The 25,441-nt window shown below is 33.0% G+C and overlaps 1 protein-coding gene across 5 annotated transcripts in view; it reads left to right on the forward strand.

Moving 5' to 3' along the window:
- The window catches only part of LOC143245105 (patj homolog), a 548,212-nt gene that overhangs the window by 421,411 nt on the left and 101,360 nt on the right, over positions 1-25,441 (forward strand). For all 5 annotated transcript variants that reach the window (XM_076490994.1, XM_076490995.1, XM_076490996.1 and 2 more), the window contains one exon: positions 23,793-23,888. In XM_076490994.1, coding sequence (XP_076347109.1) covers positions 23,793-23,888 — 96 coding nt within the window. The remainder of the gene's footprint in view (positions 1-23,792; positions 23,889-25,441) is intronic.

Consider the following 25,441-nt stretch of genomic DNA (forward strand, 5'->3'; position numbering starts at 1 on the left):
ATGTGCGGTATGTTTACTCTATAAGTTTCTAAATAAGCTTGCCTACAAACACACACACAATAAAAAGACAATATAAAAAGTTGCTTACTTATCCGTATATAATAAAAAAGTATAAAACGTGATAGCATGACCGTACTCTAACCTTTGTAATTTGTTTAAACCAATATCTTTCATCTTTTACCCATTGGTTTCCTATACCTCTATCGTTGTTCTCCATGCTGTTACGTTATGGCACGCGACCTATCAACGTTGAGTATATTTAAGTTAATATGCTGTACACAGAATGAATGGTAAATATAGTCAGTCACAACATCGCCCGCATGTAAACAGGTACGAACCAATATTTGTCTTAATTATCTACGTACGTCAGTGGAAAGTTCCTATTTGGTTATTTTTCGTCTGTTAATATTTATTCTAACAAGAACATTAGTTATAGAACTTAACGGTTTGTAAGATAAATCTACAAGTTATATATCAGTTACTGTTTGTCTGCACATCAAGTATTTATAATCTCCCTAAAGTCTCCTTGAGCAGTCACCTGTTTTGATTACTTGCACTAATCTACAGTAGTATGTTATCTGTCAGTCAATCAATAGAAACTAAAATGGCATTACGTATGAGACGCTCAACGTTGCAGTTTGTATTGCTATCACGTGAATAAAACGTGCGCGTGCCATAAATCACGAGAACAATTATGCACCTTATAGGCTACAACAAACCATATAAACTTCAAAAGCAAGAAATAAAAGTATTTATTATTCTTTATTTTTGTTGTATTTACTCTTAAAACAGGAAACTTTTGGGAACCCTGCGGATTATTACAAAACACCATTTTTCATAATGAAGTTTACATGTATGTATAATGTTAGTGGCTTTTCTGTCTTTCCTTAATTTACCCACGTCAAATAAAATGCATGGTGTGAAACAACGATTCGAACATTACCCAGTGAACAAAAAACACTGAACAATAGTTAAAGTATGTTTTCACAGTTATTTTAATGATGCTTCTGTATTATTACTGCGTCTGTTCTTCCTAACCCTTAGTACTAAGGCCTGACTACCCAATATTTAAACGATTTTAAATGTGCAACTCAACAGGTCACGTGCCAACCACAGCCCAATGTAAAGTCGCAATGGAACGGAATGTATAAGAATTATATTTTGACATTCTCAGATATTTTAGTAGGTGGTGTGATGCCACCTAAAACTGATCGCTTTTGAAATAGTTTGTTAACAGCCCTTTTCCACGTAAAATATTCATCACTCGACATGGGGTACCAGAACTATGGAAAAAGCGACCTACAACAAGTCGTAACCCCGATCTACGAACGAAAAGGTCAATATTAAAAATTATCCACGTGTTACAGGAAATAATAAGCAACGCAATCAAGAAGGTTGTCTGTCAAGGAAGTGACACAATTCACATATAAACAAGTTGCTTCCACGAGGTATATATTCAATAGTCATATACTTCAAGTAGGTGGAGAATGAATAAAACATTCATAATGTGTCATACTAAAGCATACTGACGAAGTCGCAAATTAATTTTGGAACTGACTGTGGAAATCTTTGGCCTTATTTCTGACAGCTTATGGAAAGCATGCAGGGGGTGTGCTGTAAACGTGACGGTTTTGTCACGAAGCATTCTTTAACGGAAACTAAGCTGCGGGGCTATTGTCGAGATACTCGGTTATCAACTGGAGCATGAACTGTAATGATGAAATGAGACTTCAAATCCGTTTTAATATAACGTCTTCACTTTCTGGATTTTGTTATTATCAAACATTATTTCTAATAATGAAAGACACGTGTATGTATTGTTAGTGACATTTACGTCTTTCCTTTGTTTCCCTCATCAAAATGCATTGAACGATCAAACTTAATGCATAAATAAGAAGCATTGAGAATGTAAACTATGTTTCTCTGGTTGTTTTTACAATGTATTATTATTCTTATTAAATCTACTTTTTAAACCGCTGGTATGACGACTATCGTGTGCATATCAAAGTTTTCACTCACAACACCAGAATCGCTCATATTTTACTAAATTAAGGATACTGTCCTCGATATCTTAAATCTCATCCATAGTCATTTAAATATTGTGGCGTTTGAATACCTTACCAACTTTTTATAACACTGCATCCAAAGCAGCACCACTACAGTGTAAATCCATTCAATACAAACATTAAACAAAAATACAGTTTCTACGTCCAAAGTGCTCAACTGAACCGTTAATTTTATCGTAACATGTTTCAAGTGTATTATTTTATTTAGCTTGATAAAATTTTGTTACTTTTGCATGGCACAATAAATATTTGTTGTTTGAGTAAACCTAATATGATCAAATCTGTCGGATTAGTTAATTAAATGTGATTAATTTGGCATTATTTGATGACATTAACTGTTCCACAATGTATATAGTAAACCTTCACAGGGTGTGTTTTTGGCTGTTTGCTGGCCCGGCATGGCCAAGCGTGTTAAGGCGTGCGACTCGTAATCTGAGGGTCGCGGGTTTGCATCCCGGTCATGCCAAACATGCTCGCCCTCCCAGTCGTTGGGGTGTTATAATGTGACGGTCAATCCCACTATTCGTTGGTAAAAGAGTAGCCCAAGAGTTGGCGGTGGGTGGTGATGACTAGCTGTCTTCCCTTTAGTCTTACACTGCTAAATTAGGGACGGCTAGCGCAGATAGCCCTCGAGTAGCTTTGTGCGAAATTCCAAAACAAACAAACATTGGCTGTTTGCTAGTATGTACAAAGCTAAATCAAGAACTGTATGTTCTGTGCCCACCACGAGTATCAAAACCCGGTTTTTACGTGTGAATATCACAGAATCGTGAACCCCTTCTCAGTCACAATGTTTAATAGGCCATTATTTAAAATGTAACAGTTCCTTGCCCTGTACTTTATATTTACTTGGTGTTCGCAAACTCAATATTCTATTTCTTGCCAAGGTCTCGAGTTTTTGATATGAAGCCGAAATTTGTTTTTATTGAACGTAACGTAATAGCATTTAACTGATCTATTTTTCAAGTATTCAACATTAGACCCCATTAGCTTTTTAAACACATTTTCTTAAGTATACATGCACCAAATTGCTAATGGATCCCTGCAATCGTTGGTTACTAGGTTCATGTTAAGACTACGAGCTATGGAAGAAAAACAATAATAAGTGTTGCCATAAATCTCACTGACTGTTTATTTTGCAATTTGTTTTTACTCTGAGTGCTATAACATATAGAAATAAAAACTAATAATATTATTTAATTGTGCAATATGTGGATCCTGTCAGTAGTGAAGAGCCTCAAATATAAACATTAATACGTATTTTTATTAAATATTTCGATAACGTTATAAATTGTGATTTTAACCTTTGTGACCAAATTTATCAGACTACTTGAAAAAATAAGGTTATTGGAATTTATAATGTTTCACGGATGACAGGATAAACCACTGTTAAATAAAGTTAATCACAACCTCTCCCCAATCCATTCTAATTCCAACTGAACAGCTGATGATTTGTCATATAATCTGGATTGCAAATCGATTGTATTCTACAAACACTTGTAAATGAACATGTCGTAGAGATAGCTTTACATGTTTACATTTCGTGAGGTTTCAGTTCAATAAGAAATCTAATTACTTCGAATGGAAGGGATCATCCAGGCGCAAGTGTTACATGCTTGGAACCGCTGTTGCTAAATTCTAGGGCTTCCTTCTCTCTAGGAGCTCTTTCCAATTAAACGTAATGGCTGGAGTCACTTGTAGGAACGTGACGCGTCTTCTAAAAGCATCCCGCACGTAATCGATTGTTGTACAAAAGGTAATATTATTATCCCACGTCCATTCCTACCTTGTTTCCTCACTTTTTAGTGCTCCCTTTCTTACAATTTAATGTTTGTTTAAATATTTTTCTACCTGTTCATGCACTTCTCTCGTATAAAGTGGCATGATCTCATGCATGATTCATTCACTGGTACGTGCAAATGATGATGTATGTGCTGGTGTTGTGTGCATTATCTTTACTTATGGTGTGTGTATATACATTGAAAGTGTGCATATATGTTGTATATGTGATATCACAAACTCTGTAATGTACAATGTTATTTGGGTGATTTAACTTGAACTGTGGTTGTGTGCATGTACTAATGATTAATTAATTAGTTCAGTTAATTAACTACTTCACGAAAGCACTAGCACGAGGTCTCTGTGCTATTGGTTAGTTTAGTGAACTTATAACTGTGATAAGTCTGTTTGTAATACAGACTAGTAATAAGTACTACCATACTTATGATACACCTACTTTCTAAGCCGAATAATAAAACAAAACTGATTTATAAAAAAAATATCACTACATATGTATGACTGGCCCACTACTGGACTTGTTTAGTCCACAGAGTAGGTGCCCCACTATTACAACGAATGTAATTTCGGCAGATAGGCAACTGTCTTCTTGGGTCCCAAAAATGTTCAGACCAAGTACTGTTCTCAGGACTGAGAAAGGACTGGCTTGAAATTAAATCGCATTTCACATCTAATTATTTTCGATCTGTCTTTGTTGTGGTGTTCTATAATTATCATAGTGCGATAGATGAAGCAGTTTTTCCATTAAAGGTTCTTCCGTATATGGGATGATAGTTTTCAGTTTCGACCTGATGGCATTTCTCAATCAAATCTGTGTCTGTTTTGTTTTTAACTTTGTCATTAATTTTATTATTATTTTCGCGTACTACAATTCAAGAAGCACATGTAGACAATGATATGCCTTATTCGTATACCTTAAATATTGTACCATAAGTTTCAAAGCGACTCCACATTCTGCTAATGATGCTTCAAGATGATTGGAACCGATTCGGAGCAACTTGTTGAGTCTAATGGTTCTCCGGGTGGATGAAAGATCCGAACGTCCTTTTTGACATTTATTTATGGTTTCTCAGGAACACTTCACGTTCTGTGATGTGTCTTAACGTGACAATCGAGGCTAGGCTGGGTGAGATCACTAAAGATAACGTAGAGTAAGTGAAGAACCATTTGCTTCAGTACAAAACAGTGTCACCCAGTTTCACAGTTTATATAACAATAAACCACGAAAAATAATTGACATCATTTAAAAATTGTCGTTTTTTTCATTGCTATAACATTAATATTTCGATTATCTTCTAAGTCGGGTTTTCCGGATATTTTTTTTTTATTTATCGACCTATTGACTAACTTATAAAGTCGTCATCAAGCCCCATATGTTTAGAATATAAATTATAAATGAAAATTTGATACATAATAAACATTTATTCATCATAATATCATAGTTAGGAATCATAATATGAATGAGGTTTTGGTATTCCCTAATGAGATGGAAGGGCATAAAGGACTTTAACAATTACATTAATAGGGGCCTTTTTCGACCTCCTATTCACTCCTTGGTCTTTATACACTCCCTGTACAATTTTAGCGAATCCAGGGGGTAGATATCGAACACTTTGAGAAACCGCATCTATCCCTGAAACACAGTAAAATATTCTGAGTTAAGTAAGTTAACAACAATACACTGTTTATGGAATTCTTTAATAGTTTAATAGTTAATTACTAACTAGTTTTACTTCTCTTGAATGGAATGTACCACAACTGCATGTTGTAAAACACAATTTTTATTTTTATTTCATTAGCACTAATGTTCAAATCTCAGTCGAACATACTTTTATTAAATGACTAAATCCATGTTTATTTGTGTATACTAAACCGAAACACACTGTTGGAGTTCTGTTAAACATGTGGTTTTACAGTCATAGAGTTGCGTTAATAACACATATAGCGGTACCAAATGTTCTTGTTTTTCAACAAGAAGTATTGTCTTTTTGTTCCCTTCTGTTCTTCTTCCAATATAAGCGATATGTATACTAAAAAGAAAGAAACGATTCACCAGTTTATCATTACAATATATCCATTACTGTACCAGTTTATCATTACAATATATATCCATTACTGTACCAGTTTATCATTACAATATATATCCATTACTGTACCAGTTTATCATTACAATATATCCATTACTGTACCAGTTTATCATTACAATATATATCCATTACTGTACCAGTTTATCATTACAATATATATCCATTACTGTACCAGTTTATCATTACAATATATCCATTACTGTACCAGTTTATCATTACAATATATATCCATTACTGTACCAGTTTATCATTACAATATATCCATTACTGTACCAGTTTATCATTACAATATATCCATTACTGTACCAGTTTATCATTACAATATATCCATTACTGTACCAGTTTATCATTACAATATATATCCATTACTGTACCAGTTTATCATTACAATATATCCATTACTGTACCAGTTTATCATTACAATATATCCATTACTGTACCAGTTTATCATTACAATATATCCATTACTGTACCAGTTTATCATTACAATATATATCCATTACTGTACCAGTTTATCATTACAATATATATCCATTACTGTACCAGTTTATCATTACAATATATCCATTACTGTACCAGTTTATCATTACAATATATCCATTACTGTACCAGTTTATCATTACAATATATCCATTACTGTACCAGTTTATCATTACAATATATATCCATTACTGTACCAGTTTATCATTACAATATATCCATTACTGTACCAGTTTATCATTACAATATATCCATTACTGTACCAGTTTATCATTACAATATATCCATTACTGTACCAGTTTATCATTACAATATATATCCATTACTGTACCAGTTTATCATTACAATATATATCCATTACTGTACCAGTTTATCATTACAATATATCCATTACTGTACCAGTTTATCATTACAATATATCCACTGTACCAGTTTATCATTACAATATATCCATTACTGTACCAGTTTATCATTACAATATATATCCATTACTGTACCAGTTTATCATTACAATATATCCATTACTGTACCAGTTTATCATTACAATATATCCATTACTGAACGTATAGTTAGACTTTTTTTTAAATCTAGATGAGAAATATATTTTCTAGCTCACCCTAGCAAGTCTACCAGTTACACCGATTTCAAAAGCAGAAACTGAACAGTCTATTAGAATCGAAAAGGGTGACTACCAGATAAAAGCTCCCTAATCGATTTCCTGAAAATATTCTATTCCAACTTTAAATTGGAACTTTTATTCCAATAAACTTTAAATTTAGGGTCATAAGTCTTTTTTACTGAACCCAAGCAACCATCAGATTTAAATAGGATTTAAGTAAATTAGGAGTTGAAAAGATATAAGCACGTTGTCAGTTAATTCATAAACATTGAACACGATTCTTTGCTTTGAGAGAGATAAATATACTCGAAAAGCCTTGATAATAGACAATCTGTCTCTATCTGTGACTTTTTGAGCGGAGTTTAGCCTTATTAAAATCAGCGCTACCAACTCTTAACATTGTTTAGAACTTTCTAAATAGTTGCATTTTATTAACAAATCAAGTACTGAATGCAACTGTATTTTTTTTCACAGAGCGACGACTGGATTTTTAAAACGGAAAAAGTACACACACAATAACCTATTATTGTTATTATTATAACCTATTGTTATTTTAGTCAGTTTGCTTCATATTTAAATTAAAATGAAGATCTTATTGGATAAACTGCACAATGAGCTATTTGATCTCTGTCACCTCCCCCAAAGAACCAAACTCTGTGTTTAGTGCTATAAGTCTTCGTGTTTGTCTCTGAACCAGGATGGTCAGGGTCGAAAATAGAGTATCTATAGAAAAAATAGGTAAGGAAGTAGAACAGTATGTAGCTTTATAAAACCGGTAGAACAGTATGTAGCTTTATAAAACCGGTTAAACGGTATGTAGCTTTATAAAACCGGTTAAACGGTATGTAGCTTTATAAAACCGGTAGAACGGTATGTAGCTTTATAAAACCGGTAGAACGGTATGTAGCTTTATAAAACCGGTAGAACGGTATGTGGCTTTATAAAACCGGTAGAGCGGTATGTGGCTTTATAAAACCGGTTTTAAAACTTGAGATCTCTTCAGGTATCCTTACTGAAGTGTTTCGTACGCAATACAGAGAAGCTATATTTTGTTATATTGTAGTCATGATTTGCTGTTGGATTGGCGAAGTTAAAAATCCTAATCAACATTGTACATTCTGAGGAATGTATAACTAAAGTTTGATTTATTATTGTAATTAAAACTGTGATATTCTTCGGCACAATAAAAGTACACGAAATGGTAGCAGCCACGTGCTAAGTACCACTTCTTAATTGATTGTGTAATATTCACACGGCGTGCATCTCTCTTCTGTGAGTTTAACCAGTTTGTGCTGATTGAACTAACACGAGGAAAGTGAGTCTTGTATGCTGCCAGTTTCCATCATAACAAACACAAACGATTTTCTGACGTTACTGTGACAACGACTGACGTCACAGTTAAGACCATCAGAAGCACGAAAACATATCAGTTACAGATTAGCTGAGGTAAACAACTGAAAAAGAACAGTATCTTAATGATATTTTATGCAATAGTATATTTATACAATATGGGTTATGCTTAATTGATGTACTCTTGGTCTAAAGTGTCCACAACAGGATTGTTCGGTTAACCAAGAGGTGTAATATATGAAATCAACAAATGAATTAATTACATAGATATTTCTTAAGATAGAAATAAATGAGTCGAAAAACGTGATTAAGAAAGTTCGAATAATAATTAATTAAGAATCACCTGTAACTGTCTGCCATTGAAACACCTTCATAGCCAATCAAGGAAATTATTACCAAGCCACAACAGTCCTTAAAACACATAATCTGTTTGCTTTTCCCCATCAATTAAACATAAATTATTCCAAGCTGCAAAAATTATCTAACTCAGTTAAAACTCAGTTAAAATTCGTTAATTACGAATTTTTAACGCCTGAAAATTTACACCCGCTACAACTTTAAGTTTCTGTAAATACCGAAATATGAAGAATGACTTAGAACTTAAGAATGTTTAGTCGCGTGTTGCTACTAGTAACAGAAACTGTAAACAAAAGGTAAACATATTCTGAAGTAATTATCATATCTAAATTTAAATTCAACTGGATTATGTTTAAAAATTGAAATTCAGGTAATTAAAAACAACAGAAACGATAAGTACATTATCTGTGAAACAATTCCTAGACTTCACGGTAATTAGGAAACTAATTACTAAGATTTTGCATTTATTTCAATCATCCTAATTGTATACTGACTCGATGTTTCAGTTGTTTGCCATTTCCGTATTGTCTGTCCGTCTGGTCCAAGTTCTTTGTATTTATTTCAAAATAAACCATTAACCCTAGAATTACTTACTATATAATGTACTAGTACACTACGTCACAGAACTATGCAAAGAATCCAATAATGCCATTACGTCACAGATTATATTCTTATTTTGCTTTTGGTAAAAAAAAAAGAAACTTGTAACATTCTCATCAAACAGTTGAACCATTATATAATGGCGAATAATAAAATTAGCGCAATGCCACATTACTATTGGCATACCTAAGTTAACGTAGGTCACTATGTGGTAAATTAAAATTGGCTTACGGATTCCATAAATTGTGCAATTAGTCTCATAAATTACTGATGGGAGTTTTCTATGTATTTTACATATAAAATGAGGGATTCCACCCAACATTTTTGGGTCAGTTTTCACGCTGAGTATTGTAATGAAATTGCTCAATATAATCCTGGATCCCTCCAGTAGTAAACAAAATTGACACCTGCTGGTAGGTTTATGGTTAAAAACTGCTAAAAAACAAATTTTTCCGGTGAACCTACGTATTTGAAAGACATTAAAAGGGTACGGATGTCAGTTTAACTGAAATGTCCTTCACACATTGTATTCGCAATGTTTTCACTTCTCAGCACACTTAAAAATTGCTTATTGATAATACTCTCGAAGCTATATGCTGGCTTTATAATACTGGATCTAGAGTACGTGAATGAAAAGCTAATTTGAGATAAAAAATTTTGCGGAATTAAAAAAGTACATTATCACGTCTATGCTACCTTCTGGTTTATGGGTAATGCGTGGCCTAAATCAGAGCTCAAAGGTCCCAATAGTTCGCGTCCGATAACCACAGAAAGTACCTCACTCTTCACTTACAGACCATGAATGTCTTATAAGATTGACAATCAAACTTCAATTTTCGATTAGGGTAGCTATATGACGATGTATGGTGTTGATTAGTCACCTTGCATCCATTTTATCAGTTTAAAATTAGGAAACGGTTAACACAAATAGTTAGCATCCATTTTATCAGTTTAAAATTAGGAAACGGTTAACACAAATAGTCCTTGTTAGAATATGAAACAAGCTTTTCACACACACACACTTGTCGCTAATTATACATTAAGTTTGGTACTAGCAGTTTATCACAGTAACATACATTGTCAGTAATAATGTGCTAGTTTGGTACTAACAGTTTATCACAGTAACATACATTGTCAGTAATAATATGCTAGTTTGGTACTAACAGTTTATCACAGTAACATACATTGTCAGTAATAATGTGCTAGTTTGGTACTAACAGTTTATCACAGTAACATACATTGTCAGTAAAAATGTGCTAGTTTGATACTACCAGTTTATCACAGTGGCATACATTGTCAGTAATAATGTCCTAGTTTGGTATTAACAGTCTATCACTGTCACTGACATTGTCAGTAATTATGTGCTAGTTTGGTACTACTAGTTTATCACAGTGGCATATATTTTAAGTACTTAAGTATTGATTTGGTACGTGCAGTTTATCAGGCTAACATACATTACCATTAAAAACATATATAATTATATCAAAATAATTCACAAATTATATACAAAAAGTACAAAAATGTATTTTCTATAGTTTAATATCCTCTGCTGTATTTTCGAAATAAAGTGAAAAGTATGTTAAATAAATATCAACCCGAAACTGAAGAAAGCCAGTTTTACTTGATATAATATGTGGCATATGTAAATATTATTAACAGCTGATAGAAACAAGCAAGTTGTGTGTACATTAGCTAAACGACCTTCAAGCGATGTTATGACAAAACACTTTAATGAGTTTGGTTGTTTAAGCAATGGACGTTTGTTTGTTTTTCATTGTTATCACTAATGTGACGTCATGAAAGTGTAAATAGTTGTGCTACAGTTTTGTTATTATTATCATTTCCTTATGAACCGCAGATTTATTATATGTAAAGTGATGCTTAAACAGAACTGTAGATTTATTATATGTAAGGCGCTGCTTAAACAGAACTGTAGCTTTATTATATGTAAAGTGATGCTCAAACAGAACTGTAGATTTATTATATGTAAGGTGCTGCTTAAACAGAACTGCAATTTATTATGTGTAAGATGTTGCTGAAACAGAACTGTAGATTTGTTATATGTAAGGTGCTGCTTAAACAGAACTGTAGCTTTATTATATGTAAGGTGCTGCTTAAACAGAACTGCAATTTATTATGTGTAAGATGTTGCTGAAACAGAACTGTAGATTTGTTATATGTAAGGTGCTGCTTAAACAGAACTGTAGCTTTATTATATGTAAGGTGCTGCTTAAACAGAACTGCAATTTATTATGTGTAAGATGTTGCTGAAACAGAACTGTAGATTTGTTATATGTAAGGTGCTGCTTAAACAGAACTGTAGCTTTATTATATGTAAGGTGCTGCTTAAACAGAACTGCAATTTATTATGTGTAAGATGTTGCTGAAACAGAACTGTAGATTTGTTATATGTAAGGTGCTGCTTAAACAGAACTGTAGCTTTATTATATGTAAGGTGCTGCTTAAACAGAACTGCAATTTATTATGTGTAAGATGTTGCTGAAACAGAACTGTAGATTTATTATATGTAAGGTGCTGCTTAAACAGAACTGCAATTTATTATGTGTAAGATGTTGCTGAAACAGAACTGTAGATTTGTTATATGTAAGGTGCTGCTTAAACAGAACTGTAGCTTTATTATATGTAAGGTGCTGCTTAAACAGAACTGCAATTTATTATGTGTAAGATGCTGCTTAAACAGAACTGTAGATTGAGTTCACATGTTCACTTCATTATAATTTACGAAAGAAAAAGAATAAATGACTAAAAGTTCAAATATAAGCTGTGATCAAGTAACGTTGTTAGTTGTCTTTATATATCAGTGAAATCGGTGGAAATGTTAACATAATTACTGGACAGGAACATCGACTCAATAGCGAAGTGTATTACGTTTAATATTTATATTTTATCTTATGGTACGTATACAATATTAATTCAACGATGGAATGTGTAACTTTAATATTGGGATCCATTACTGTATGAAATGGATATATTGATTTAATAATTACATGCATAAATATAAACTTACTATTCAAATTCGAAACAGTTACGTGCAATTGAAAGTATCATTGTGGCATTCGAGTCCTAACTTGTTTTGCGTGCGGGAGAGTTTTCTAAATAGATCCATATCCGTTATCCCTAAAGTTCTGCAATATTAAATTCCCATAAGAGAAATATTATGATAAAACCTAAGCCGTGCACTGAATATTTATCCCAAAGTTAAACATCGAACTAGCTTAAACGGATTAAAGTTTCCGTTGTAACTGGTACTTCATAGACACTTAAGACTCGTTTCTTTGTTGTTGTTTTACTTTGATATTACGATATCAAATGACAAATAAATTAAACCATCGTTTGGCATAAGGCTCCATGTATGTGCAGTCACTTATAACTGGCGAACCGCTCAATCAATTTTTACCAAACCTATCAGGTACCCTTATGAACCTCCGGGGAATGACATGTGATATCCTTTTCTGATTTAATCCTCAGTTTCACCCTCGAGATCCCTCGTGTCTTTTCGGTGCGATATACGTGTAAGTCAGCTAGTAGCTACGTTTTAATTTTTTTTTTCATGTGCCATACTGTAATGTTCTAACAACATTCTGATTTCATAACAGAATAACAGCTAGTAGCTACGTTTTAATTTTTTTTTTTCATGTGCCATACTGTAATGTTCTAACAACCTTCTAATTTCATAACATCTGACTAATTTAATTAGAGACTAAAAACAATACTTATGACATTTATTTAAACTGTTAATACAGATATGAGTTATTTGTTTCAATAAAGTAAAACAAAGTCTGAAACTCGTACATGAAGTTCTTGAGAATGTTACAAGTTGAACATGAAATTTTATTTTACGAATTTCTCAGCTTTATAAATGTTAATAAGTGTTTCTTATCGAGACGATTATGTTTAGGTTGTCTCTATCATATCTTTATATACAGCAACAAGTACTAATAATATTAACAAGTAAAAATAATTTTTTGATAATCATTTAAATGACAAGTAAAAACGTTAAGATGATTTTCTGGTAATAAATCGTAAGTAAAAACGTAAGATGATTTTCTGGTAACAAATAAAAACATAAGATGATTTTCTGGTAACAAATAAAAACATAAGATGATTTTCTGGTAACAAATAAAAGCGTCAGTAAGATGATTTTTTGGTAACAAATAAAAACGTCAGTGAGATGATTTTCTGGTAACAAATAAAAACGTCAGTAAGATGATTTTCTGGTAACAAATAAAAACGTCAGTAAGATTATTTTCTGGTAACAAATAAAAACGTCAGTAAGATGATTTTCCGATAAGATGTTAAGTCACAAGTAAAAATGTCAATAAGGGGAATTTTTGGTAATAAATTAAATCAAAAGAAAAAACGTCTGTAAGATCATTTTTTGATAATAAATCACGAATAAAAACGTTAAGGTGATTTTCTTTCTTAAGTGATGATTTAATAATTAGAGAGATAAGTAGATACACAATCATTGTAGTCTTTAGAAAGCTACACAATAGACTATGTGCTTTCAGCCCCCAACAGGGATCGAAACCTTAACTATACTTTTATAAACCACCAGATGTGGGGTAAGGAAGTAATTTGACAATAATATTTCGTGTATGAAAAGACTAAATATAGTGATAAAGGAGGCATTCGAAATAAATCAGTTGGTAAAGAAAAATTATATATATACACACACACATATTATGAATTTAAAACATGCTACGAAAGTAATTTGAAAATTACTAAGAGTGTACACAAGAAAGATTTAATGTGAATAAACAGAATTATAAACAACAGATTATTACAATTAGAAGCAAAAAACCACAAGTCTCCCAAGTAGAAATCACAAATTAAGTTTATAATGTATTCTGTAAACAAGTAAAGACAAATAAAACAAAGATTTTTCCTAGAATTTCAAAAATGCATTATTGAGTGTGAATTACAAATTTTCGCTACTAATTAGATGTCAACCTCTATTGGTTTGCCATTATTTTTCTAATTATGTAGATACAAATTGTTTTAAATACTTCAACATATTTAGTCTAATACTCGGTTACACGTCTAAGTTTGTTTCAGTGATGTCGAGAAACCCACTTGTTGAGAAATTTATATGCAAAAACGGCTCGTTTGGGTTGAGAAAATATTTTACATAGAAGAGCGAACAACGTTTCGAACCCAAACGAGCCGTTTTTGCATATAAACATTAGGTTTAATGTTGGAAAACTTTGTAAATCTTCTTCGGTCATCGTCAGGTTCACAAAGAAAGAGGTAACTGACCGGAAGCTGACCACATGTTTGAAACGGGTTGTGTAACTGTGTGTCGAAATGTAGAGGGCGGTATTAGATGTTTGAATATATAATTTTATTTATTTTATTATATTAATATAGGTATAAAGGCGTTCCTTTATATTGGTTTATTTTGGGTTTAAGTTGTTGTATAAGTAAGGCTTCTTTAATTTTGCGTTTGTTTATGTTTGTTTCTTTATTTAGTATTTGAGTGTTTTCCATGGTTATGTTGTGTTTATTTGACTTGCAGTGTTCGAAAACGTGTGAAGGTGACTTTTATGTTCTTTGAATCTGGTTTCCATTTTCTACTTGTTTCTCAATATAGAAGTCGTGGCAGTTATCACATTGTATTTTATAAATAATGTTGGTGTGGTGTTTGTCAGTGTAGTTTTACATAGTATAGACCTCAGTTTTGTGCCGGGTTTTGAATAAATTTGGTATTAACTGGAATGTCATATTTTGTTACTAATTTTGCCAAATGTTGGTTAGTTGTTTGCTGATGTCAGGAATATATGGTATACAGCAGTATATGGTTTCGTGGTTTTGATTCGTGAGCTGTATTTACTTTAGTTGGTTGATTTTGCTTTCTGTCTAGGTGTGTGCGTATAATGTTTTCTACGGTTTGTGGAGGAAACTTATTGATGTTGATGAAGTATTGTTTTATTTTGTCTAATTCATCGTTAATTTTATCTGGTGAACATAGTTTTATGGCTGTGTTTATTTGGTTTTTTTAGTATGTTGAGTTTTTGTTTTGTTTCATGTGCTGAGTCCCAAGGAATGTATAGTCCAGTATGGGTGATTTTTCGGTGGATTTCTGTTTTGAATTGTGTGTCAGTTCTTGTAATTTTGAGGTTAAGAAATGATATTTGATTGCTTTCTTCCTGTTCACATGTGAAGTTAATGTTGGGATGTATAGAGTTAATGTGATTGAAAAAAATTAAGTATGTGTTCTGTAGATTTGAATCTCGCAACCGTGTCATCTACATATCTGTACCAGTATAGTGGTGGATGTAATGCTGTGTTAATTGCTTGTGTTTCAACTTGTGTCATAAAAATAAAAGGCTAGGACTGGTGATACTAGGTTGCCCATGCTTAGGCCATTTGTTTGTATATAGTTTTGGTTGTTGAACATGAAGTTTGTCTTTATCGTGGTGAATTCTATGAGGGTTGCTAACTGGTTACTGGGAATTTCTATAGTTGGGTTAGGGTCTCGGACATAGAGTTCTAAGGCTATCTTGCAGGCTTCAGTGGTTGGAACTTCTGTAAAGAGGGATATAACATCGAAACTGGCCATCAAGGCTTTATGATTAAGTTGATTTAGATTAGACTTGAAATTAAAAGAGTCTTTGATGAATGAGCTGGCTGATGTTACATATTTGGAGAATGCCCATGCTATGTATTTACCAAGATTGTAATTAAACGATTCATATGTGGACATTATTGGTCGTAATGGACAATCTGGTTTATGAGGTTTGGGGATGCCGTATATTTGCGGTGTGCGTGAGTCGGTTTTACGTAGGTAGGAATAAAGTGTTTGTGAAATAAAACTTTCAAAAAATTTTGATACATACACAAACATTATCCAAAATTTACAGAAAAAACTACTTAAAGCTATGTTGAACACAAAATACAAAGAACTACATGACTTACAAAAACAAAAAATGAACCTAGACCATCAACTGGCATGCTGCATTAAACCAGAGATTTACGGACTTATACAACGAAACATAAACCAAATCAATACTAAGAACGACAGAGACAAAAAGATCTGCCACAACAAAAAACTAGAAAAACTAAGATGCAAACAACAGAAAAGACACCAAAACGACAAACCGTTGACTAACCTCATAATTAACAGATCCGACCGTCAATTAAACACAGACGAGAAACAACTACTTAACAAAGGACTCAACTTCGCAATAGCACCTAGGTACATTCCAACCATAGAAATCAAAACATGTTTAGAAGACCAGCCAGGAGACTTGTGATACTTTCTACAGAGAAGAAAAACAAGGAAACAACCAAACACAACCAACAGAAAGAAGACAACTTAGATAATTTTATTGACATCCAACAGCTAAACTTCCCAGGTAAAATTACAAATTTATATTTTCCAGAAACACCTAAAACAACATCTTAAACGATTTTTTTCAAAGAATTTTCTCACAAAACCATCAACATAATTTCACAAAACAGAAAACTAAAAAACAACCTTACAAAAAGAGACATTAATTCTATTAAAAACCTAAAACAAGACAAAAACATAAAAATTCTAAAAGCAGATAAAGGTAACGCTATAGTCATAATGAACACGACGAATGAATGCATCCAAAAAATGAATAACATCCTATCAGACACGAACAAATTTAAACCAATACACACAAATCCAGCAAAGACACACGAGACGCAACTGAACAAATTGCTACTACAAATGAAAAAAGCCAACACAATTTCACAAACACTTTATTCCTACCTACGTAAAACCGACTCACGCACACCGCAAATATACGGCATCCCCAAACCTCATAAACCAGATTGTCCATTACGACCAATAATGTCCACATATGAATCGTTTAATTACAATCTTGGTAAATACATAGCATGGGCATTCTCCAAATATGTAACATCAGCCAGCTCATTCATCAAAGACTCTTTTAATTTCAAGTCTAATCTAAATCAACTTAATCATAAAGCCTTGATGGCCAGTTTCGATGTTATATCCCCTCTTTACAGAAGTTCCAACCACTGAAGCCTGCAAGATAGCCTTAGAACTCTATGTCCGAGACCCTAACCCAACTATAGAAATTCCCAGTAACCAGTTAGCAACCCTCATAGAATTCACCACGATAAAGACAAACTTCATGTTCAACAACCAAAACTATATACAAACAAATGGCCTAAGCATGGGCAACCTAGTATCACCAGTCCTAGCCTTTTATTTTTATGACACAAGTTGAAACACAAGCAATTAACACAGCATTACATCCACCACTATACTGGTACAGATATGTAGATGACACGGTTGCGAGATTCAAATCTACAGAACACATACTTAATTTTTTCAATCACATTAACTCTATACATCCCAACATTAACTTCACATGTGAACAGGAAGAAAGCAATCAAATATCATTTCTTAACCTCAAAATTACAAGAACTGACACACAATTCAAAACAGAAATCCACCGAAAAATCACCCATACTGGACTATACATTCCTTGGGACTCAGCACATGAAACAAAACAAAAACTCAACATACTAAAAAACCAAATAAACACAGCCATAAAACTATGTTCACCAGATAAAATTAACGATGAATTAGACAAAATAAAACAATACTTCATCAACATCAATAAGTTTCCTCCACAAACCGTAGAAAACATTATACGCACACACCTAGACAGAAAGCAAAATCAACCAACTAAAGTAAATACAGCTCACGAATCAAAAAACCACGAAACCATATACTGCTGTATACCATATATTCCTGACATCAGCAAACAAATAACCAACATTTGGCAAAAAATTAGTAACAAAATATGACATTCCAGTTAATACCAAATTTATTCAAAACCAGGCACAAAACTGAGGTCTATACTATGTAAAACTACACTGACAAACACCACACCAACATTATTTATAAAATACAATGTGATAACTGCCACGACTTCTATATTGGAGAAACAAGTAGAAAATGGAAACCAGATTCAAAGAACATAAAAAGTCACCTTCACACGTTTTCGAACACTGCAAGTCAAATAAACACAACATAACCATGGAAAACACTCAAATACTAAATAAAGAAACAAACATAAACAAACGCAAAATTAAAGAAGCCTTACTTATACAACAACTTAAACCCAAAATAAACCAATATAAAGGAACGCCTTTATACCTATATAAATAAAATTATATATTCAAACATCTAATACCGCCCTCTACATTTCGACACACAGTTACACAACCCCTTTCAAACATCTGGTCAGCTTCCGGTCAGTTACCTCTTTCTTTGTGAACCTGACGATGACCGAAGAAGGTCGAAACGTTGTTCGCTCTTCTATGTAAAATATTTTCTCATCCCAAACGAGCCGTTTTTGCATATAAATTTCTAAGTTTGTTTGTTTTTTATATTCGACAAAAATGCACCTTTGTGTGTTTCCAATCGGGGTTTAAGTTAAAAAAAAAACGAATTTATCTTTTCATTTGAAAACAATTACCAGAAAAAACGCTCAAAAGTAAGAGAAAGGTAACACGTCTCATATTCTTGTCATGTAAAGATTCCGCCTGCTTCCCCCCCCCCCGTTAATAACTCAACGGTAAGCCTGAAATCTTGTAATGTTAGAAATAGGATTTCGATATCAGTGGTGGGCATAGCAAAAGTAACCCACGTAAAATAAGATATAAACAAATAAGTCTTCACCTAGAAATACACAAACAAACGTATTTTCAATGTTTTTAGGAAATGTGATAAAGGATAAAAATCAACAGTTTTCAGATTGATACGACTTTTGGTTGAAGTTTACATAAAATTTCTTTTCGTATTCATTTAGTCATGCTTGATGATATATCGCACAATATTTATGTAGTCATGCTTGATGATATATCGCACAATATGTAATCGTGCTGGATGATATATCGCACAATATTTATGTAGTCATGCTTGATGATATATCGCACAATATTTATGTAGTCATGCTGGATGATATATCGCACAATATTTATGTAGTCATGCTTGATGATATATCGCACAATATTTATGTAATCGTGCTGGATGATATATTGCACAATATTTATGTAGTCATGCTGGATGATATATCGCACAATATTTATGTAGTCATGCTGGATGATATATCGCACAATATTTATGTAGTCGTGCTGGATGATATATCGCACAATATTTATGTAATCGTGCTGGATGATATATCGCACAATATTTATGTAATCGTGCTGGATGATATATCGCACAATATTTATGTAGTCATGCTGGATGATATATCGCACAATATTTATGTAGTCATGCTGGATGATATATCGCACAATATTTATGTAGTCATGCTTGATGATATATCGCACAATATTTATGTAATCGTGCTGGATGATATATCGCACAATATTTCATCTCTTTTGTTTTCTATTTTGAAAGAAAGTTTTTACGTTTGGTGATAATAACATTTTTAAAACCACGATTTTATTCTCTTGCTGTTGAAAGCCAGGACAGTTTACTGTAACGGTTTTGAACACCAAATATTTCTAACCTAACACGTCGTCTATTCATTCAGTATCATATTACGCCTCGCCATATTGCCAGTAAAAGTAAAGTGAATATTACACTTCAGTATATATTCCTAATATTTTTAAAAGGTAGTAACCGTCCTATTATACGTTCTAGGTGTGTATTAATGTTATATTATTCAACTTGAAAGTTGAAACTTTCAATAAAACAAGGCAAACTTCAAGTAAATAAACAATTTGGATCGTTCTTGGTTATTGACTGATGAGAAACTGTTTATTAAATATAAGTCTACTCATCACTTGGTAATAAAAATACTTGAACTATTATCATTCTGATATTATAATAATATTATATTCAGTATAATTGTTAAGCAACACAGATAATGAGTCATTAATCAGTAACAGATGAGTGACTAAACTGTTGTATAACATACATTTCAAGTAATTGTGAAATGCCACAGATAAACATGTTAAATATTATATATCGTAGTTGTTTTGTGTGAGGAGAGATTTAACTAGATTCAGCCATTGTTGCTGACATAGTCTATATTAATAAAACTGTTGACTGGACAGTAACATCCTGCTCTAGAAACACAAGAAGACAACGTTTTGAAACTAAGGTTCATCATGAATACTCTACGTAGAAAATATATTAAGCAGGTGTCTATATTGTGTAAGATGATAAAATATCGTTGCTGGCGTAGTCTATATTATTTAAGACAATAGCACATTGTTGGTGACGTATCAATATTAATTTAGATAATAACACATTTTTGCTGACGTAACCTATATTGTTTAAGATAATAACATATTGTTGCTGACGTAATCTATATTGTTTAAGATAATAACACATTGTTGCTGACGCAGTCTGTACTGTTTAACATATTTTTCTGACTATACAACAAGCTTCCTTTATCTTTTTCATGTTATTACCATTTTTGTCCCTCTAGTGGAGTAACACGTAGTCTTCTTAAGCTCAACTCTCGTCACCGTGGTGTTTCCTTACAGTACAACGCTGTTTCGCGAGGGAAATGATTCTACACAAAGACCAACCACGGCTATTTGTGTTGTTGTAGACTTTATATGAACGTATCTACATGGGAAAATCATTAAAAACAATGGTATTAATTCTCTAAACGTTAACGCAAGCTTTTTTTCTATATCATTACCCGGACGTTTCGCAGGTTAATAGCCTTAATTTTCTCTAACGTTGCATTTAATTTTGCACATTTCTCGGTTTAGTTCACGCAGTGAAGGTGTTTGACGTTTAATACAACGTGTGTACATGTTGATGTAGCGGTATCGATTCGATTAACAGTTGGTTCCAGAACATAAGTAATAAGATGTTTTCATAGTAAAAAAAAAATAATGTCTAATTTACCAAAAAAACTTCTCAACCAAGAAAATAGCTTTTACTGCTAGATAATCGGATTGTATAAATTATTTCTTGTAATTATGTTAAAAGCATATACGTCACTGATTGGAGGTAGAAAGAAAACCTTTTAAATACGTGGAAAATATTTTTAATCTCGTAAGCTAACGAAACGTTTTGGCTCAAATATTGATTTTTATAACTTCATTAAATTCACGCCAAGAACCATAACTTCCATTCCTACGTATTGTACTTTATCACAGTGATGTTGTTAAATTTTGATGGCATGATGACAAGATGTATTATTCTAATAGCACCACCACTATGTACATATAAAAATGTAGATGTATCCGCTCACTCCGTGATCTTATTATGTTTTGGAATTTCGCACAAAGCTACTCGAGGGCTATCTGTGCTAGCCGTCCCTAATTTTGCAGTGTAAGACTAGAGGGAAGGCAGCTAGTCATCACCACCCACCGCCAACTCTTGGGCTACTCTTTTACCAACGAAAAGTGGGATTGACCTTAACATTATAACGCCCCCACGGCTGAAAGGGCGAGCATGTTTGGCGCGACGCGGGCGCGAACCCGCGAATTACGAGTCGCACGCCTTACGCGCTAGGCCATGCCAGGCCATCTTATTATGTGATTCATTGTAATATATTTTTATTTCAGTACAGAAATAGCACACCCTCAGTGGCACACGATATGTTTACTGCTAAGAACCGGTTTTGATACCCGTGGTGGACAGAGCACAGATAGCCCTTTGTGTAGCTTTGTACTTAATAACAAACAAACAACAACTGAAATAACAAATAATATATGATTATATTAAGTCATACAAATCTCGTAAAATAGGTGTTTTTTAAACCCAAAAACTCACATTTGTGTGCTTATATAGGCTTGATAAAGTAAGGCAGAAAGAAAACAAAGTTCAAAATTACCTGGTAGTAACATAGTAGCACTAGCGTTTAAAAGAGATACAACTTCCAGAAGATAATTCTGCTCTATAAAGTTCAGTAAGGAAATACGTTGCGTTAAGATAATCCATTAGCGCAGCCTTCCGAACCGAATGAATGACTTTTTGTCAAATTGAATTTTTAATATCTTTAATCACCTTTCTATGGGGGGGGGGCTTAACTTATCTGTAACTAGGAAAATGCCTTCTTGCCAATGTTGAGGGGGGAAAGTTGTCCTATTCTGGTTTAGTGCAACATTTACTACTTGTCAATTAAAAGTCCATTAAGAACCCAATCTAGAAAAATTTCTACATCAAATGTTCAAATGTGAACCTTTCTGAACGTGAAACGTCTCTTTCTACCGTTGTAAAATCTGCAAACATCCTGATGAGATATATTACAGGTAAAATACATATGTAGCTAAATGTGAATGTATCTATTGCTTTCAAATCTCCACTTACAAGAAGCCCTTTGAGCTGCCGACCACAATGAGTACCAGATTTCAGGAAACACAAAAATAAGTAAATTAGACTTTCAAAAGCCAGTTTCATTAGCTTATTTCATTTTCGGTATTATATGATTTAAGACGAGAAATTTAAACTCCAAAACTGTAACATTTTCAAAAGAAAACATTGAATATGGATTGACTTAGTTTATTTTTAGTCGCAGGTAAGTTACTAAAATTGTTTGTGTATATTTAACAGCAACGCCACATCGAGCTATCTGCTGTGTCCAGCGAATGGAATCGAACTCCTGATTTGAGCGTGATGAGTCCGTAGATTTACAGCTGTCCCACCGGGGTATTTTAACGAAACATTTGGTTTATTTGTTTGTTTGTTTTTTTTATTTTCGTGCAAAGCTACACGAGGGCTATCTGTGCTAGCCGTCCCTAATTTAGCAACGTCAGACTAGAGGGAAGGCAGCTAGTCATCACCACCCACCGCCAACTCTTAGCCTACGATTTTACCAACGAATAGTGGGATTGACCGTCACATTATAACGCCCCCATGGCTGAAAGGGCAAGCATGTTTGATGCGATGGGGATTCGAAACAGCAACCCTCAGATTACGAGTCGAACGCCTTAACCCACCTGGCCATGTCGGGCCCTACACAAAGGAATATATTTTGAATTCTGTAGTTTCGTTTTGAGTTTACTTACTAGTTACGTATTATTCCATTACAAGTTAAAGCTTTTACAGTAAGGAAGATATGTTTTCAGAAGAGTAAAAAAGTTTCGGTCACTGGTGCAACAATTCCCAAGTACGTAATTACTTAATTCTGGTCATCTGTGATTGATTGTGACGTTTAGTGTCTCAAAAGGAGTCAAGAAAATCAGTGTTTGACGAATATTGATATAGTTTGTTTAAACGTTCCTGGAAGATGCAGGAAGTTTGTGCTACTTATTGGTGTGTTTACATATCTTTTTATTCTGTTATTTTTCTGTTATTTTATTCTGTTTTATGTTATTTATTCTGTGACACAGAACAACGATTTCTATTAATAAAATAGAACCGTATACGAGTCAGAATATTTACTTGTCTCGTAACAATAAAAGAATTATTAATGGCATTCTTAAAATTTTCAGATGACAGTGGACGACTTGAGCTGCAGTACGTCAAGGGGGTCTTCTCCAAATCTTCCTCCGACAACTCTGCCCTCTAGATTTGGAGTTTCATCCCAGGTAAGCAAGGTTCTTCACCTTCCAAAGAGTGTCGTCTAACCTGTTGACCTAACAACAGCTTACTAGTTATAAAAGTTAGTGGTGAAAATTATGACTGTCTTGGGTAATTTATTAAACTCGAGTAATTATATAATATAATTAGCTATAATTTCAGACCTATAGCGTCGCTTACATACTAGACTTGTGAAGCAAACAAAAATACAACAATTCTGGTTAGAAAAGAAATTAAAAATAAATTGTTTACCGGGACTAGGATTTATTGTTCTTGACTGGTTATGTTAGTCGTCTTAACATACGGACTTTATTTATAGGTTGAATAACATTTGGTTTTTAGTTTCTAGAAATTTGCAAACTCAAACTGTGAGACTCAGTTTTTATTATTCATTTTTCTAATTATCAACTGTAATAACAATAATGTGGTAAAATATAATTGTGTGATTATTAAACATAATAAGAAATTTCAAGCAGAGTCACGCACTGTACGCCGATTTGCTACAGCACCATCTTGCGGGCAATTTGAAATACTCAATATCTTTAATTACTGAGGTTGTACATGTTCATGTAATCCGTATTTTTCTAATAATTCGATATAAATAATGTTTTTTTTCTCTCGATATGGCTTCAGTACTGTTAGTTTTTAGTGCTGTCTAGATTTAGTTTTATATACTTTTCGATTTCTAGATTGTTCAAGTCTCTTTTCTAAAGCATTGTTTCTATGGTAGAGTTCCCTGACATTCAGTAAACTATTTAAACCACTTTCTGCATTGTTCAAACTACGGTTCATTCTTTCTAAACGATTGTTTACATGGCATGGTTTGCTAATGTTGAGTAAAACAAATAGTTTAAGCATTTTCGGCAACAAAATTAGAAAAATCACGTGCAGTCTCCACATAAAAGTTTAAATAATGGTTTAATAAACCATAATGACGTGACGTGAGTTCATATAAAAACGTGTATTCTTAACTATCTGGGGAGTAAACATTTCTAACTTTACTGTAAAACATATCTAAATCACTCCAGTTTGCAGTACAGAGTTTTAAAAAACAATTATATAATTTAATGAAGCAGTAGAATCATAAAAATGACAGAAAAACGTGTTCGATTATAATTTATAAAATACTATTTTCAGAAAACATTTCAATAGAGAACGTGATGTTAACAGGAAATTGTTTTCATGAAATATACACAGAAGTAAAAAGTAAATGTTGTAGCAAAGTAAATAAAACACAAGATAAATTAGTAGATAAATCATGAATCTTAAATAAAATATTCTAAGATTTAACCCAATGAACAGTAATTATTATACAAGAAAGGGAGCATCTGTATAAACAAAAGACTTCTCTCAGTAAAAAGTTTCAATTCTTAGCGCCCCCTGTGGGATCCCCAATAAGACATCTGTAAGTTTACGGACTTGCAACGCTAAAAATACGGGGTTTGAATCCTCATGGCGAACACACAGCGAATATCTCAATGTGGCTCTGCTCTAAGCCGAGCAAACTAGTCTTCTACAGAGATATTCCGTGACCCGTACTGTGACTGTGGATAATACGTGT

This window comes from Tachypleus tridentatus, chromosome 2 (genome assembly GCF_004210375.1).
Source record: "Tachypleus tridentatus isolate NWPU-2018 chromosome 2, ASM421037v1, whole genome shotgun sequence".
Classification (NCBI taxonomy): Eukaryota; Metazoa; Arthropoda; class Merostomata; order Xiphosura; family Limulidae; genus Tachypleus; species Tachypleus tridentatus.